The sequence below is a fragment of the Coptis chinensis genome, chromosome 9 (assembly GCF_015680905.1).
Source record: "Coptis chinensis isolate HL-2020 chromosome 9, ASM1568090v1, whole genome shotgun sequence".
Classification (NCBI taxonomy): Eukaryota; Viridiplantae; Streptophyta; class Magnoliopsida; order Ranunculales; family Ranunculaceae; genus Coptis; species Coptis chinensis.
In genome coordinates this window covers 11,584,335-11,602,335 of record NC_141464.1, presented here as the reverse complement: position 1 = coordinate 11,602,335, position 18,001 = coordinate 11,584,335, and the positions used below count along the sequence as shown (strand labels likewise).

General features: G+C 36.7%; 2 protein-coding genes across 2 annotated transcripts; both read left to right on the top strand.

The window, feature by feature from the left end:
* The first annotated feature begins 1,789 nt into the window (after nucleotides 1-1,789).
* LOC147474760 (E3 ubiquitin-protein ligase AIRP2-like) lies at nucleotides 1,790-9,621 on the top strand. Its single transcript, XM_086582032.1, has 5 exons — nucleotides 1,790-2,001; nucleotides 5,223-5,373; nucleotides 5,462-5,528; nucleotides 5,635-5,869; nucleotides 8,983-9,621. Exons 1-5 carry the CDS (start codon nucleotides 1,922-1,924, stop codon nucleotides 9,191-9,193), a joined length of 744 nt encoding a protein of 247 aa, XP_086438158.1. The 5' UTR covers nucleotides 1,790-1,921; the 3' UTR covers nucleotides 9,194-9,621.
* Nucleotides 9,622-10,140: 519 nt separating this feature from the next.
* LOC147474759 (uncharacterized) lies at nucleotides 10,141-16,458 on the top strand. Its single transcript, XM_086585180.1, has 9 exons — nucleotides 10,141-10,144; nucleotides 10,284-10,359; nucleotides 10,718-10,922; nucleotides 11,110-11,212; nucleotides 13,907-14,431; nucleotides 14,525-15,263; nucleotides 15,349-15,516; nucleotides 15,598-16,014; nucleotides 16,104-16,458. The coding sequence occupies exons 1-5, from the start codon at nucleotides 10,141-10,143 to the stop codon at nucleotides 14,035-14,037; spliced, it is 519 nt and encodes a 172-aa protein (XP_086441306.1). The 3' UTR covers nucleotides 14,038-14,431; nucleotides 14,525-15,263; nucleotides 15,349-15,516; nucleotides 15,598-16,014; nucleotides 16,104-16,458.
* Nucleotides 16,459-18,001: the final 1,543 nt, after the last annotated feature.

Sequence of the window (18,001 nt, the reverse complement as noted above, 5' to 3'; positions counted from 1 at the left end):
CATTCATGTTTTGATCATAATTGATAGTGCAACATTCTAATTGATATTGCAACATTCATATTGCGATCATAATTGAGAGTGCAACATTCATGTTGTAGTCGTAATTGATACTTGATAGTGCAACATTTTAATTGAGAATGCAACATTCATGTTGCGTCGTCGTGAATGAGAGTGAAACATTCTAATTAACGATTGCAACATTCATATTTACGATCGTAATTGAGAGTGTAACATTCATGTTGAGGTTATAAATGAAGGTGCAACATCCATATATTGCGATGGGATGTTGTACAAGAACCATCGTGAGACTTACTTTTGATGTAATGCATGAGACTTAATGCTAGAACTATGCGTGAGACTTAATACTATATACACATATAAACGAATCTTGGTGGATTTGAACCACCATCATCTTGGGATTCTTCTCCCAAGCGCTCTACCTTTTTGAGCTAAAGATCCATTCTTTTTATGTTAACTTCATCACGATAATACTTATAGTACATTTGAATCAAAAGTAATAAGTGCACTTTCTATTGTGTATAACCATTAAGTTCTTTAACATTCATATATGAGTACATGTAATCTCAATTATTTGATGTCAATGTAACAGTGCAACATCTATGTTGCAGTAGAGGTGACAGTGCAACATCCATGTTGCAGTGGTAATTAATGATGTAACATTCATGTTGCGGTGGTTGTTGCGATGGTAAGCCCGGCGAAGGCAATATTCATGTTGCAGTATTAGTTGACAATGGTTGTTGCAGTAGTAATTGACTATGCAACATCCATGTTGTAATGATAATTGACAGTGCAACATCCATATTGTAATATGAGTTGACTGTGGTTGTTGGAATGGTAATTGATTGTGCTACATCCATGTTGCAATGGTAATTGACGTATAGTGTAACACCCATGTTGCAGTAGGAGTTGACAATTGAAAACAACATGTAAAATCAAACAACAAGCATCAACATTTAAGCTTCATGTTCATTTAAGCAAAAAGCAAGTTCATTAAACCAAAACACAAAATACAACTAAAATTAAATATAAATATATATATATATATATATATATATATATATATATATATGGAAATTTTAAATTTAGTTTCTCACTTTTGTAATAGTTGGTTGTTTTTTGTTTCGAGTAGATCTCGGTTTTTAATGTACAAAATCGGTGGAATCGCCATTAATTTCAAATTTCAAATTTCCATGTTACACTTTTCATACTTTTCGGTTTAATTTGGAGGAACTAGGGTTTGTTTTTTTGTTTTCAAACTATTTAGATTTCTGTTTGGGGAAGATGGGGTGAGGGACAAATTTGTAATATTACCAAAAAATTGACTGGGTGGGCTTTTAACATAATTACAAAAGTCTATGTCTTTTATCCGAAATTAAATTAGAATGGTGGGCTTCAGGCCCAATCTCTGAATAAAATAATAGTACATACCAAAATGTAGTCACGGACTCACAGTTATATAGAAAACAGCCACTTAAGAATAGATTACTCGACAGTAATATATAGTTGTCAATGAGAGAGACCCTTAATAATAACACCTTTGATTGGGACCATCAACATACCAGACAATAAATCCCATTCCGATATAAGTCTAATTAAAACTAGATTTAAAATGGGTAAAAACTAAGCTTTTTTTTTTATTATTACTATTTTTTTAAAGTGTATCGTGGAGCCAGAAGGGTACCGAAAGCGGTAGAGAAAAGACAAGAAAGTGGATAAGAGCGTCAAAATTACCATTTATCAAATATTAAATGACACCCGCTGGTACACGTGTCAAATAACTAAACTTCTTTTTCTTCTTCTTCTTCTTCACTTTATTAATATTATTTTTGTAGAAGAAACCCAGAAAACGAGAGTGAGAGACTGTGAAGGGAGGGGTGAGAGACTTGAGAGAAAGAGGGAGATGTTCGTTGGGTCTATGCGAAAATCTTTCAAAGATTCTTTGAAAGGTCTAGAAGCTGATATTCAACATGCCAACACTCTGTAAGTTGAAAAAGTTTGAATTTTTGAATATGGTTAGTGTTTATTACTTTGATGAATTAGATTGTAAGGGTAGTCTGGTCAAAATGTTTGCTTTTGGTTTTGATTAGTGCTGAAATTGCTTGTTTTGGAGGTTTTATGTGTTTGATGGTGTTTCTGGTTAGATATTGATATTCTGTTAGCATGTCAAAACATGAAACCTATAAAAGCAGTTCAATAGTTTTTGTTCAGTAAATGTATTTGCTTATTTGAATGCTAGTTTAATCAAAATGTGAAGTGACCATGGACTGTGAAGTTGTTGAATTTAGGATACATAAATATATGAAATTAGGTGGAATTTTACCTAATTACTTGGGTAAAACGAAGTATTAACAATGCATTCACTGTCCAGTTGTAAATTCTATTTGTGTGAGCTATTTTGAGTATGGAATTTAAAGAAATATAATTCAAAATTCGACTAGTTTAGTTGGGTTATTAAGACACAGCCTGTCTACATTGCTTGATCAGTGTATAGAACTACTTGAGCTAGTTGAGTGCAAGTTAGGCATAGACGCCATTTTTTAAATATGATCATAAGTCAGCTTGTGACTTTCTTAGAGAAGTTTACTGTGAAGTTTTGAATAAGATTATGAGATGTTGGGATTGCTATCTCTCTAAGGAGCTAGTCACAATTGAGTATGTCCATCTGGTTTACATGAATTATTATGACACAATAGTTAGGGTTCGTGGACTGTGATGAAGTAATGTATTGATTATTCTAATGTGCAAGTTTAGTCAAATTGTGATGAAATAACCGTGGACTGTGAAGATGTTAAATGCTTATATTGATTGTTGAATAAATGAATAATCGAAGTTGAATTTAAGTGGACGTTTATTTTTTGTAATTGCCTATCTGACAATGTATTCTCAGTGCAGTAGTAACTTTTCTATGAGTGAGTATTTTGAGTACGGAGATAAGAAAGAGAATTTAAAATTCGTCTAGTGTAGTTGGGTTTTTAGACAGAACACATTTGAATTGCTTTATTTTGTGTAAAGAATTACTTGATAGCTGGTGACGCCCTTGACGGATACACTGTATTGAAACATACGATCATAAGTCTACTGTTAGCATGTTACTTTCTCAGTGAAATATACTGCAAAGTTTTTAATAAGAAATATGAGATGTTTGTATTGCAATCTCTAAGGAACTAGACACAAACGACTTTGTTCATCTGGTTTACGCGAATCTTTGCGACGCGGTAATTATGTTTTTTGTGCAATTGGAGCTGCCTGACGCCGTGATGCTATCCTCACGTCTGGTTCCTACTTTTAAGGAGCCACAGGTTATGCATTTAATTTGCAAAGGAGAGGGACAGGGTTCTCCAAGCACTTGAGGAAAGAAAAAATCACTGATTGTTTAGAGCTCAATCTGTCAGAAGTGTGAAGGAAAAAGTTGATGGGAGACATAAATGTTTTCCTGGAATCCACCAATTATCTTCTTGACTGTGTTGTGGTTGAGTTTCACACACAAGGTAGGGCATAGTGGATCAGTTGAATAATGTGCTGATGTTGATTTAAGCCAGAAAGTTTTATAAGAAGGCCTAAAAGACATCAATTTTGGTGCTGAATATTCACCATTACTTGAAGTATCATATTTTTTTTTTAAAATATTATTGATACTGTGGGAGGGATTAAAATTTATTGACAAGTTTATACTGAATGGTTTGCACCAACTTTGTGGACCACTGTTACTTGGGGTTTTACTTGATGGTTTTTATGTCTATAAATTGGGAACGGAGAGCATGATGTCTATGTTGGATATGCACTAGAGGTAGTTTCTTGTTTGGTGTATCTCGACATTTCGTGTATTTTGAACTGTCATATCAGGCTTAAGGCTACGAGAACAGTTGTGACAATTTAGTTCTGCTCATTGAGTTTTTAGTAGAGAGGGTTTGTTAATTGACAATCGGAGAGAGGAGGCGGAGCTATAATGGAAGAGGGTAGTTGACTACTATGAAGAGTCTTAGGAGGATTGATGATTTGTATGGTTCAGAGGATGAGTGGTTGGAGGAAGACTGCAATAGGGAGGAGAGCGAGGTGGATTGGGTGGTGATCAACTATTGGCAGGGGTGATAGGATAGGTGCTGTTAACTTAGTTGATCTTTGGGGGTCTCTGTATTTCTTGTATGGTCTTCAAACTTCTTTTCTTCATTTTTGTTTTGTTTGATGGTTTGGGGTGCTCTTCCCTGGTGGAACGATTGTATTAGGGGTTAGGGTAGTTTGTTATAGGGATCTTCGTCTTCTTTAAATAGCTGCTGGCTAACTACTCAATTACGAATGTATCATTGTATTTATTTTTCTATTTGTTATAATAATAAATTAACTATCATGGATAAAAAAAAGAGGTTCTGTTTCGTTGATGAACGTAGTTCTTGAATCATTTCGCCTATCCTAAGTTATGTCATAACTCATAAGTTACGATGGTGAGGATAAGCAGCATTATTGATCCCCCTCCCCCTCCCCCATTTTCATTTTCATTTTTATTTTTATTTTATTTTTTATTTTTATTTATTTATGTTTATACTCGGAGGTGTATCTGAGGTGTTGTCACAGAAAATAGCTTGTTTTGTTCCTGGCGAGATTCTGGTGTTTTCTGATGGATGGCTTTTCTGAGCCATCCCATACAGTTTCTTTCCATGTTGTGTTTATTTTACCAAGCTCGTTTACATGTGAACTGTGAGTTGAATTGTTTGTGTTGTTAATTTTTGTAGATAAAGTAATGTGTTCCCATTTCTAAAAGTAGATGCTGGGTAGTTGGATATTATAACAATGAGGATGTTCCGGCGGCATACTGTTTGAGCTAATATCTGAACCACTGTGCTAGCTTTCACATACTAAATATTCCTAATAGTTTGGAACTGAAACTCTCAAGCAACATAGCGAATCCAAAAGTTAGTTTTAACTGAAACTCCAACAGAAGCAATTATTTATAAATCAGCACTTAACAAAGCCGTTAATGTTGTGAACTTGGCTGGTTAATAAAATACTACTTTCTTAAAACTTATTTATTCACTGCTGCGTTTAGAAACACCCTTTATTGTGTTGTTGCAAGCTTATTTTCCCTTCTTTTTCTCAGTTATCCAAGTTATTGAATTTCTCAAGTACTGCTTCAGCTTCTTATACGCTTTAGGACTTCTATTAAATTTTGTATATTATGAGGTCTGATACTTTAATGTGAGCTGTAGGGCGTCCGAGTATCCAAGGGACTATGATGGAGCTTGCCTGCAGATGAGAATGTCCTACAGCCCTGTGGCACATTTGTTCCTTTTCCTAGTACAATGGACAGATTGCCACCTTGCTGGTGCCCTTGGATTACTTAGAATTCTAATTTATAAGGTCACGTACCTTCTGTTTTGAAGAGTTTGTTTGTATGAATTTTACAAATGATGGCCTCTGAATTGATGAAGTTAACTATATGCTTCAGGTTTATGTGGATGGGACAACGACTATGTCGACTCATGAAAGAAAAGCAAGTATAAGGGAATTTTATGGTAAACATTCTGTCTTGAATGCAACTTTGTTTCTTATGCTTTTTAATTACTATGGGCTTCATATTATTGTCTGATCTTTTCTTCCCTCCTGTGCTGTTTGGAGCAGCTGTGATATTTCCCTCTTTAATTCAACTTGAAAGAGGCATTACCGATATGGAAGATAGAAAACAGAAGGCAGTGTGTATTGAAAGGTATAGAAGAAGAGATGACGAGGATTGTAAAATTTTTTCAGAGATGGATGTTGAAAGAGAAGATGAATGTGGGATTTGCATGGAGATGAACAGCAAGATTGTCTTGCCTAACTGTAACCATGCTATGTGCATGAAGTGCTACCGCGAATGGTATTGCTTTACACCCCTTCCTTTTCTTCATCATCTCCATTTGTTACCTATTATTTCAGTAGTAATTGTGATTTAGTATTTGTCATGCATTTTCTTTTATCCTTTCTAGTTCTTTGTTTATTGATTATCGAAAGATATTTAAAGCATCAAGGCGGATGATAGGCTGGGTTATTTTGGGCATTACTTGGTTTGATAGGATTCTATCCCAACATCTAAACCTTCGATAGAAAATCAGTTTGGTTTCTTAAACAAACTCCTCAATCCTGCTATGGCACTATTCAAGAGAAATAATGAACAGTGTAGGGACAACTTTGTCTACGAGCTGTAGTATCTAGAGACTAGAGTTACACTTTTTTATTACGTATTCAGAGGAACCAATTTCTGATTCATATTTTAATGATGATTCCTTTTTAAGATCATTTTTCGAAAATAACTTGGAATTTTGTTGAGTACCTAAATATCTCAAACCTCTTTTAGGACTTAGGAGGTGCATTACAATGCACCCTATGATTGGCCAGTAGGCAAGGTGTTACAGTTTAAGCCAAAGTGGTGACTGGTGAGTGTTTAGCTGCGACTCTGCAAGGTATAAGTGTATGCACATCTGTTGTTGTGTCTTTGTAACTCATTATACCCAATCGCCAGCTCGGAGGAAGATATTCTCACATGGATGTGGTAACTGGTTTCACATTTTAGAATGTAGTTTTATTAGTTGTTGATCATCTAGGATACATGTGTTTATGCCTAGTATGAAGGAAAGCTCTGTTAGAAAGACGTATTACATTTTAAGGTCCTGTTACATTTGGTTTGTCTTATTCGGAAGTGTGTCATTTAACTTTGCGAAGAGCACATACCCGGGAAGAAGGATTAAGGAATCTTACCTTAATTTAAATGGTGTGGAAAGTCAAGGTGGAAAGATCACTTCATATGAAACACCTAACTTTTATGATGATGATTTTAAATTATTGGTTTGGCAAAATATGACTTAGTAATGAGCTAGTTCCCACAATTGGATAAGGACAAAGAAACCTTGTTTGCCAAGCAAGCCTACAGGAAATTGCTTACTAGTGTGCCTCAGATTTGTTGTTACCAAAGATTGCACTTAAATTATCAACTGACTAAATTATAGGGCCAGAACAGATTGATAATAGCCAACATCAAGTAAGAAGTAAAAAATTAAAGGAAATTAATGATCAACATTGGAAGTTCTAGCTCAATTGGTTGTGTACCCTTCTCCTCATGGGAGAGGTTGCAAGTTCGAATCCTACCTAGTGTTGGTTGGGAGTTATTTCTTGTGTAATTATGTGATGGGCCTTTGGGCCAAGTGAGCCTGTGGGCTAGAGACAAGGTGCTGCTACGATTGGGTGGACCGAGAAGCGAAAGCAAGTCTTCATGGACAAGGTGGAGGCGGTTGGATCTACTCAAAATGGCGCATCGGCGAGAGCCTTCGGGCTAGGTTCCCTTCGGGGTTGATGAGCCTTCAGGCGCTAGCTAGGGTCCTTCAATGTAACTGGTGTGGGTCTGCCTTAACCCTCTAAATATTTCAAATAAAAAACATTGGAAGTTCTACAAGTCTGTGGCGGCCCAAGGCAAGCGAGGTACCCTGGCGGTTAAGGTGATATTTTTTAGCGAATATAGTTGCAGCTTCTTGTTAAAGGAATAAAGGCTTTGCGCTACGCCCTGACAGCATAGCTTATCTGATGTCACCACAGACCATTAGCCGTCACTATGTGAATTAGGTTACTATGTAGTTGAGATATTTCCAGTAAGAATCAGGTATGAGATGGTCTACTCATTTTGTGACTAAATCCTTTTCTAGGACTGCTAAAAACCGTAAATTCTGGGTAACTGCTATGCTCAGGGAACTGATAAATACATTTTATTTCATGGTCTGCTTTCTATTTCTTATATATTTCAGCCGAGGTAATAAAAGGTGACCTAATTAGTTAGAGAGTAATTATTTTACATGTGAGTGATTAAAAACAGGTTAACCTGATGCATCATACCTAATATCTGATGGATCGTGGAGAAATCTGGACTGGTCACTGGAGAGTTATGCGCTAGTGTGTATCTTGAAGATTAGTCATAAATCTGACATCGATGGATGACCTTAGTGTGTTTCATCAGTTTAACCTGAGCGAATAAATAATAGGTAGCCTGGAAGGCAAGATGTTTCGTATTGTCGGTATTGATGTATTCCCCTGTAATGACGCACAGATTTCTACCGTTAGAAATCTGTGCCTTGTCAATAACAAGGAGAACATGAAACTCTAATTCCTTTCTGCTGGGAATACATTTTTAGAGGAATGCTATTTGGCGGAGTACATTTTGAGTGCAAAGCACTACACCTTAGTGAAAAATAAACATTTGTCTTGGGGTTTTGGATTTGTACTTTTGATATTTAGAATCCCATGAACAAGAGTGTCTTGTAGTGAGGTGGTATATAGGCTACTCACAAGTGTGTTGCCTACTAGCCTCCCTCTTATTTATATTCCGAAGTGATAGTGAGAAAAAAAGGAAAGCCGTTGTGCACTAGTCTAACATGCTTGCATTACTCGTGTGACGGTTTGAGAGGTTTCAAATATTCTTCTCCATTTGAGGACAAAATGACAAATTTGTCATGCATGAGTGAGGTTGTAGTTGAGACTTTTTTGTTAATTAATTAAGAACATTTTGTCAGGTAGAGAAGGGAGTGAACACTTTGTGGCATCTCTTCGATACAGATAGTACGAGAAAGGGTCTCCATAAGATGAAACTGGGCCTTACCTGTCTGGGCCTTCTGCGTTATGTACATACAGTAACCATGACCGTAGTCCCGGGTCATTCTTGCACTATTATTAGCCTATAAAATTTTGAATTGAAAGGGTTGGTGTTTATTGCCAACTACAGCTTGAAAACCTTCCTTGACCCTTCCGTTTTGATTGAGGAGCTTGTGTAGTCGTGTATTTCACTTGTATCTCGGGTGTGCCAAGATCTTGCTTTGCTAGATGACATTCCTAATTCACAGCAACCTCTCTGTAGGTTTGGTGTGTAGAATCATTTTTTGCTTGTCCATGAACAAAAGCCTAAATCAGCAGTATATTTTATTGAAAACAATCTATTGTCTGTTGTTTCAGGAATTCAAGATCACAGTCATGCCCCTTCTGCCGCAATAGCCTCAAGAGGGTGAATTCAGGTGATCTGTGGGTTCTTACTGACAGCAGGGATGTGGTAGACATGGCAACCTTGACAAGGGAGAACCTGAGGAGGCTCTTCATGTACATAGATAAGTTGCCTGTGATTATCCCAGATTCTGTGTTTGACACTTACGACTCCCATGTTAAATAGAGCTTAATGGAGTATGAAGTTATGAGCAATTCCATCTGATCGGCCTTTCTGCTTAGCAACCAGAAGGTGATGATTTAGTTAATTTAGATGGATATAAGTCCGTTTGAGGCACTTCTTCCTTTTTCGGTTCTGAGCTGTTGCCTAGACTTCTACCATACAGACTGGTAAAAGCCAGAAACTCAGAGTAGGGAAGGATCTGTAAATTGTATGTAGGAACTATGTATATGCTTGTACAGATTATGATCCTAAGAGGTGTAAGGTTCTCCTTTTCAATCACCCTAAAAATATGGAGTTACATCAGTCTTTTCTTTTACACAACTTTACCACTGAACTTGAAATGATTGTACTTTAGCTGTACGGAACTGAAGGCAAGCAGCATCAGTGCTTGAACCATTTTAATTAAAGTTACATGTTTCCACGGAATCAAATTAGATGGTGATTCATTTTGTTGGTATACGTATATCTGCCTGTGTTGTATTGTTATTAAATGCGACTTTTAGAATTCCAGTTAAGGGTGGAATTCGAGCTAAACAAGCGGAGCTTTACCATGCTCAAGCTCGGCTCGCTAATTACACGAGTTTTAAATTGAGCTCGAGCTTGGCTTATATAGTAAACGAGCGAGCTCGAGCTGAGCTTAAATGAGTCAAGCCCGAGCCGCTTGGTTATTTTACACTATAAATATGTTATTTGAGCTAAACGAGCCAAGTTTCATCAAACTCATTTGTTACACGAGCTTTAATTTGAACTCGAGTTCGGCTCATATAGTTAAACGAGCGAGCTCGAGCCGAGCTTAAACGAACCAAGCCCAAGCCGAGCTCCGAGCACTCGGCTCAAATTCCACCCTTAATTCCAGTAATTTGGACGTGTTATAGTGTCTTGAGCTGTGTTAACTATAACACTACATCAATATGATTTAACATCCCCTCAAACTCTGTGGTCGGCAATAGATGGGTTTGGTCGTTTGGAGCAGTGAAAGCAAAACCTGATATCGTTGCTTGCCAGTTGTGAAGGAACAAACTGAACTCGATGAAGTGATTAAGTTTTGTCTGAGCATGAGTGCCTAACGCATCCAATTGTGGATGCCATGCAGGTAGTAGTACCAGACTACCAGCACTGTCCAAGCGTATTAGGCAACTTGGAAATGAAGCTTGCGAGCAAGCTGAGCCGTATGCTATATAAGAGCTTTAAGTATGAAAAGAAGCCCGCATAGATTGTCCAGTGAATTAGCTGTGCTCCACAATCAAGTGTCGAATGTTTAGTAGAAATTCTAGGGTTCTGTACTGGGCGCCACTACAATTAGATTGGGCAGCTTCCAGCCCAAACCCAAACAACAAAGCCCAAACAAAAGCCCAATACACCATCCCCACCAAATCGCGAAACCGGGAAACCTATTCTAAGTTTCTAACCGGTCATCTCTCTCGCCCAAAACCTTTCAACGTTTGCCAAAATTATCGCCCTAACAAAAAAACCCAAAATCAACAATCGCGAAATTGAAACAATCCATAAATAATCCAATTGAAACAGTTCAGTTTCAGTTTCAATTCAATTGAAACAATCCATAAACAATCGCAAAATTGAACCCTTCGACGTGGCCATTGAAGCTTTTGCAAGTCGGGAGACAATCCAATTCAGTTTCAGTGAAGTATTCTCTCTGCAAGTTCTTCAATTGCTCTGCGAGTTCTTCAATTGCTCGGGCTTTCATATCGAACCTGGACCTCGTGAGAAAACTGTAAGTTTTTTTTTATTATTATTATTATTTCCCCTCCAATTATAAGTTATGTCTGTATCATTGAGGAAATTTTTTCTTGTTTGAGTTGTTTCAAAGAAAGTGATGGATTATTTGCTTAGCAATCTTTATGGATTCAAATATTATGTCTTCATTTCATCTGACTCACCATAATTTCAATCATGTACAGCTTCTGAAACCAGACCCTGCATTGAAACGATACAAGTCATATACGAAGAGTGTACATCTACTCAAAAGAGTTGGAGAAGTTCTTACTATTGTTGTTGCTGCTGGTAACTTCTCATTCCCTTTACAATTATTCAACAAGGTTGATTATTTTCTTATGCATTCAAACATGGAAGACTGAGTTCCATCTCAATACTCGTCCTACACATAGAAAAACAAACAACTAAAGCATTCTACTTAATGTCTATTTCTGTTTATGATTAATATTTACTTGGTTAAGAACATTTAATAGGCCAAAAAAAACATATATGTGCTAATAATGAACACATGTGCATTTCATGTGCTTGTAATGACATTGCTTAATCAATTTCTAGTACTGTGTAAATTCTCTAAGGCTGATAGAATTTTCAATCAGAAAAGTTTCAGTCCTCCACTAGGGTTATTTTGGTAGAGTGAGTGGTGGAAGAACACATACATGATACATCTGACCTTCAACCTTTAGAATGGTTAATTTAGAAATTTATTCACAAGAAGTATCTTAATGAATACGTTAATAATAAAGGAATGTACGTAAAAAACCGATATTGACTTTTTAGAGTTCTTGTGAGTTCTTGTCGACAAAAAGGAAATAAGTAGCAAAGAGAAGATATACTATGTCAAACTGTACTTTAGAAAATTCATTTTCTCATAAACTTGTTAGTTGGATAGTAAAGTGAAAGAGGTCATTTGCTAGTGTAGCAAATATCATTATAAAGTAACAACAGTGTAAATTTTATTTTTCTCTTGTTTGGCACCGGCTAGTTTAGTTATATAAAAGCATCATGTAACTAAGTTGGCATCGAAGAAGGTCAGACTGAAAGTGATAGTTCAAGTGAAATTTGAAAACTGAAGACATTATTTTGAGCAAAAAAAAAAAAAAAAATGTTTTTGTTGTTAGTTATCTCCTATAATCTATTTGCTTGTTAGAATCATGTCATTTCATTTCACATATCTGGTAAAGTGTTTTGGATGTGTTAGGAGTGTCAATTTGAACTATCCATTTGCGCGATGTTATGGAACTTCATTTGAACTATGCTGACTGGTAACTGTACTTTGTTGTTCATGTATGTGTTGTGTAAAGTGAGATATTAATGTCAGAATCATATTGGTGCAGAGTGTTGAGCGTAAACCACAAAATGTAGGATTCCCAGAATTGACATTATGGATTAAGTAAATCATAAGATATTTGAATTGTATAAAGACATACGGAAATTGGTATTTCTTTTACCTTTTCACGTACACGACAAAATATTTCAGTTTGACATGAAAACTTATAGTATAACTAGAGCTGATTAATAATTTGTACTGAGTATTCGAAAACTGATTTCTTTGATAACCCTTTAGAGTTTAGAACTTTCCATCCAATATGTGTGATACATTGATATATTTTCTTACCTTATAATTTCTCGAGAAATCATCATAGAACCATGTGATTAAGGAGTAATCAATTGAGCATCCCTTTATAGCTGGAGGAAGAGCAAGGTTCTATACTTCCTCGACCCTTGTGACCCATTCATTACCAGGACCTATGCTTCAGGCCACCATTTAGATAAAGACTAAGGGTGCCTAAATAGAGCTAGGCGTTGAGAGTTGAGAGAGAGGTCATGAAAGAATCAAATATGAGCGGAAAAAAAAAAAGAGAGATTAGATAGCCTATCGTCCTTTCTCAACTTTTTTTGGTTGAGTATGTAATGAATGGTGATGGGCCTTTTTAGTTTACACTTGACAGCGACCATGAATCAATGTTGATATAAAGAAAATCTCATTGCACAACAGTATAGTTGCTGCTGATTTCCCTCGTGTCAATGTGTCATGCATACCTTTAGACACTTGCTTATGCAAGACCAATTCTAATATGCATAGATTAACATCAGCTAGGGGCCTAGCCCTATGTCAGTAAACTATTACTTTTTTCTTTTGGATCTAACAGTAAACTATTCATCAACAACCTATAGTCTACAGCAAGTACAAAGTACAACAGAGACAGACTATATGTTATTTTTTTTTTTTTTTTGACAAAATATTGGGGGGCTCCCCCTCCCCCTCCCCCTATATACAACCTCTTGGAAGAAGATATAAATCGCTTCCTTATCACACATCTAGCATCACCTCGTATTCAAGAGATTATCTTCCCACCATTCACAAACCTTAGGCTGCGCCTCGTTCTATATTCAAAGCATTAGAAAAATAGTATCATTATTCGCATATACTCCACTAATGCTAGGTGGTTACGAGATCAAGATAAACTCGACGTCACTAACTTTAAGTGTACAGGTCATTCTAAACATCCATCTAGAAACTTCTATTTTATTTCATCCACTCCCACATCTAAAGCGATCAAATTTAAGACCTTATCTTAGTAGTATTGAGATGTAGTCAGTATGTCCTAATAAATGACGGTTCATACAGAAACAGTCTTGTATATATATACATTTTCACTATCGTGTAAAAGTTAGGTTATATGTATATATGGTTGTTGGAAGGATGTCATTATTGATTTCCAGGTTATAACAGGTTTAAGCATATAAACGTTGACCAAACAAAGAAAACTCGCCCAAAAAATTCGATAGAATTTGGATAAGCAGAACTTCTCATTCTATTTCTTCATATATACTTGGAGTTATCATAGCAAGCTTATAAGTATATTAGTTTTACGATTTGGGATGATCTCCCTTTTCTAGTGTTTTTCTTTGTACATTGTTTCTTTAAATATGGTTTATTTAAATATGGTTTACTAATACTTGTTTTATTTTTCTTTGTAGCGATGGGTCCTCAATCAAAGAATATGAAGAATGTAGCGAAAACTACATTAAAGGGTGTGAAAAAATTGTTTGGTGGCGGTTTTCTAGTGGTGATGCTGTTGGAAGAAAGAGACAAAGGGCAGAGGGCTTAACGGCATTAGCGTGTAGAGGGGACCATTTGGAAAAAAAGTTCTTGAGGTTCCTAAGGTTGATTCATCTAGTGAAGATAGTATAGATAGTGATACTAATATAGGTTTAGATGTAAATATGGATAAAGGGAAGAGTATAGTAGAAGTAGAGAGAGGAGAGAGAGGAGGAGGAGGATGGGGATGATGATGGGGGATGAGGAGGAAGATGGCGGGGATGATGATGTGGAAGAATATGTGGTAGAAGACGTACCACCAATGGAAGAAGCACCTGCGGTATTGGATTTTGTAAGAAAATCCAATAATGATTTGGAGTTTCAAAAGGTGTGTATGGGGGAGGCCCGTATAAGTCAGAGTTGTTGTATGAGTGCATGTCGCTCGTGATGGTTGGGAGAGAAAGGTAATATTTTGTTTTTCTTGGGTACTTTGATTTTCTTTTACAAAATCTTTTGTTTTTGTTCATATATATCTAATGCGTGCTCGATTGTTTCAGGAGGATCACAGAGCATTGAAGTGTGTTTCGCACTTAGCGAAGTTATCCCAATGGGATTTCAAGAATGAATGTGAAAGGTCTCCGAGATTTACCCAACAGTTGAGAAGGACTGGGTTGTTTGATCTCGTGGAAAGTTATCACGAGCATATGGATCCACCATTGATCTCTGCGTTTGTGGAGAGATGGCATCCAGAGATCAACACTTTTCATATGCGGTTAGGGGATGATTGTGACTTTGGGACGATGTTGTCCAAATCGCGGAGTCACGCAGATTAGAGGAAGAAAGCGGTCTGAGGGGACGATGAGTGAACTTACAACAATCGATAAATTTCCTACATATTGCTCTGGGGCTCCCTATTGATTTGATTAGGGCGGAGATGGAATCTAGCAGATTTACTTCAAAAGTAAGGCTAGAATTCATCCGAAAGCATTTTGCGAACAAGGTTCATGATAGCCCCATATGTGACGTTGTTGGGAAGGTGGTGGAGAAAGCCTCGAAGTTTTCCAGGAAGTCCAACGGGCTGTCAGAGCTTTTATCTTGTTTTTCTTTGGATGTGCCGTTTTTACTGACAAGTCTGGGATTGGAGTGCCTATATGTTATTTGAGGCCGTTGTTGAAATTTAGTGAGATAGAAGAGTATGCATGGGGTGCAGCAATTTTGACATTTTTGTATAGAGGTCTTGGGTCTGCCACATGTGCGAAGGTGAAAGGGATTACATGCTATATGACTCTTCTACGGGTAAAACTTGAGTATTTTAGAGTTTATTTTTTTTAATGTTAATTTTATTACTCTATCAATATATTAACTATTTGTGTATATTTAGGCGTGGATCTATGAGTATTTTCTGGTACTTAGAGCAGTCCCAAACTTCGACTATAGCTCGTCTCAGCCGCGTGCTCATAGACACACCCTAGTCGCTCCACACTATTACGATACAACGCATGCATTACAATATTATCGAACGATACTTGATGATTTGAATTATTTCAATGTAAGTATTTAAGTTTGTTTATATATATTTTTAGTAATTGATCATTGGAGTTGTTAATGACACATTTGATTTTGTTTCAAGTTGATTGGCATCCCTACAAAAGTGTCAGAGATACAAACCCGATCGATGATATTGCATTTTTTGAAGGATTGCTATGTTTTTTCAACTTTGTCGAGCTTTATCTTTGCCGCAAGCGGTTTCGTCGGTTGGGTCCGCGTCGCATGTACTGTAGATCCTCCAATACCAAATTGGAAAACAAGAACTGTGGCAGGACACGGGTATGAGATGAACTGAACCAATATTGGGTCACTTTACTGGGAGTCATGGCAGAATCACGTGATCCAACCCTGCAACCGAGGACCTATCTCATCTTATCCATGGGAGTGTCATCAAAACTACATGACTTGGTATGCGAGGAATTTTCATGTAGTTTTGGTGAACCCCGAGCGTCTTCCTACTCATCCTTCCCTGGAGACACTACCTAACTGTTCACCGATTGTAAGTATTGTGATTTTTAATTGAGTTTCTATAACTGTGATTTTTTGCATTCGATTGGTAACTTATCTTGATTTTTCTTTTTTCGACAGAATGACGTCATCGATGAAACCAGTCGTTTGCTAGAGAGAGGTTTGCAATTGGCTGGGAATGATATGCCAGAGGAAGCAATGTCCTCCTTCGAACGGGCGTACAACTTGACTAGGTGCAAGTACATTGGTGGGTGTTATAGTTCATGATTTGTTTCAGTTTAGGGTTTGTAACTTTGTAATTTGTTTGATGGATGGATTATTTGAAACTTTGTTAACTTTGTTTCAGTTTTAGTTTGATGGATGTAATTTGTTTTAGTTTAGGGTTTGTATGAAGGTTTGATGTTTGATGAATGTAATTTGTTAACTTCGAATGGATGGATATAATGTTTGAATGAATGTTTGATGTTTGAATGGATGTTTGAATGGATGAATGATGTTTGATGTTTGAATGGAATTTGATGAATATGAATGGATGAATTTGATGAATGGATGTTTGAATGAAATTAAGTGGAATTTGATGAATATGAAAGTGTTGTAAAAACGAAACGAACTTTCAAATTTTTTTTGTCCAAACGACCCAGCCGCATCGTTTGGTATAAAGGCCAAACGACCTCGTCAGATCATTTGGCCTTTATATCAAACGACTCGCAAATCATTTTACTTAAAGCCCAAACGACCCAGCCATGTCGTTCGGTATAAAAGCCAAATGACCCAGCCACATCATTTGGTATAAAGGCCAAACAACTTGACCATGTTGTTTGCCTTTAAGCCCAAACGATGTGGCTGGGTTGTTTGGTATAAAAGCCAAACGACTTAACCATGTAGTTTCGGTCATTATTGACAACATACGAACATTATTTCAAATCACTCGATTGCCGTCCGAATCAACTAGTCGATCACTCGATTGCCATCCGAATCAACTTAGTCGATCACTCGATTTCCAAATCACTCGATTGCCGTCCAAATAAGTCGATCACTCGATTTCCAAATTACTCGATTGTCGTCCGAATCAACTTAGTCGATCACTCGATTTCCAAATCAAATCAAATAAAATCCCTAACATTATTTCCAAATAACATAAAAATCAAATCAAAATTACACTTGTTCCAAATTACATTAAAATATCACTTAGTAGATCGCTCGATTTCCAAATCACTCGATTGCCGTCCGAATCAACTTAGTCGATCACTCGATTTCCAAATCAAATCAAATAAAAGCCCTAACATAACAAATAACATAAAAATAAAATAAAATTACACTTGTTCCAAATTACATCAAAATATCATATCGACAACATACAAACAATTTAGTTGATAACATCTACTGTTGGGTCTTCAATGGGCTCTTTTTCCATATTAAATTGGGAATGTTCAATGCCATAAATTGCAATTGCCTTGCTATCAAGGCTAAATTTCAACTTTCAGCAATATCATATCGAGCTCTAAGCCATTGGCGCATTACTGGAGGAACCGGACAATCTTCAATAAGTTTCAACATTGACAAAATGATTTCCACCAACATGTGCGTTACCCAACACTTGGGTCACTTTTTCAAGATTTGCTTGGGTTCTCAGTGGCATGATAAGGAAGCACTGACGAGCTCCTAAATGCAGGAGAACAACATTAAATCTTGAAGCAAATAGGTATCCAGCAAAGGGCATGTTCATCCACTTATTTAAGGGTGTGTAACCTTCTTCATATAGGATTTTCTTCATCGCATAAACAACCTCACTTTGACTGTACAAAGTACAATAAAGGGGAGGTTGTCAATAAGCTCTTGGTACAAGTCCTTTCTCATCTGTGGCCAATCTTCTTGACTTCTTCCTAATGCAATGCAGAAAAAGCTCTATAACCCTAGAGTTGCCATCGCCAACAGGGTCATGGACTCTAACAATGTATTTATGCATTTCTTCAGGAATATCCAACCCGTAATCTTTAGGACCCCTTGTCTTTCCAAAG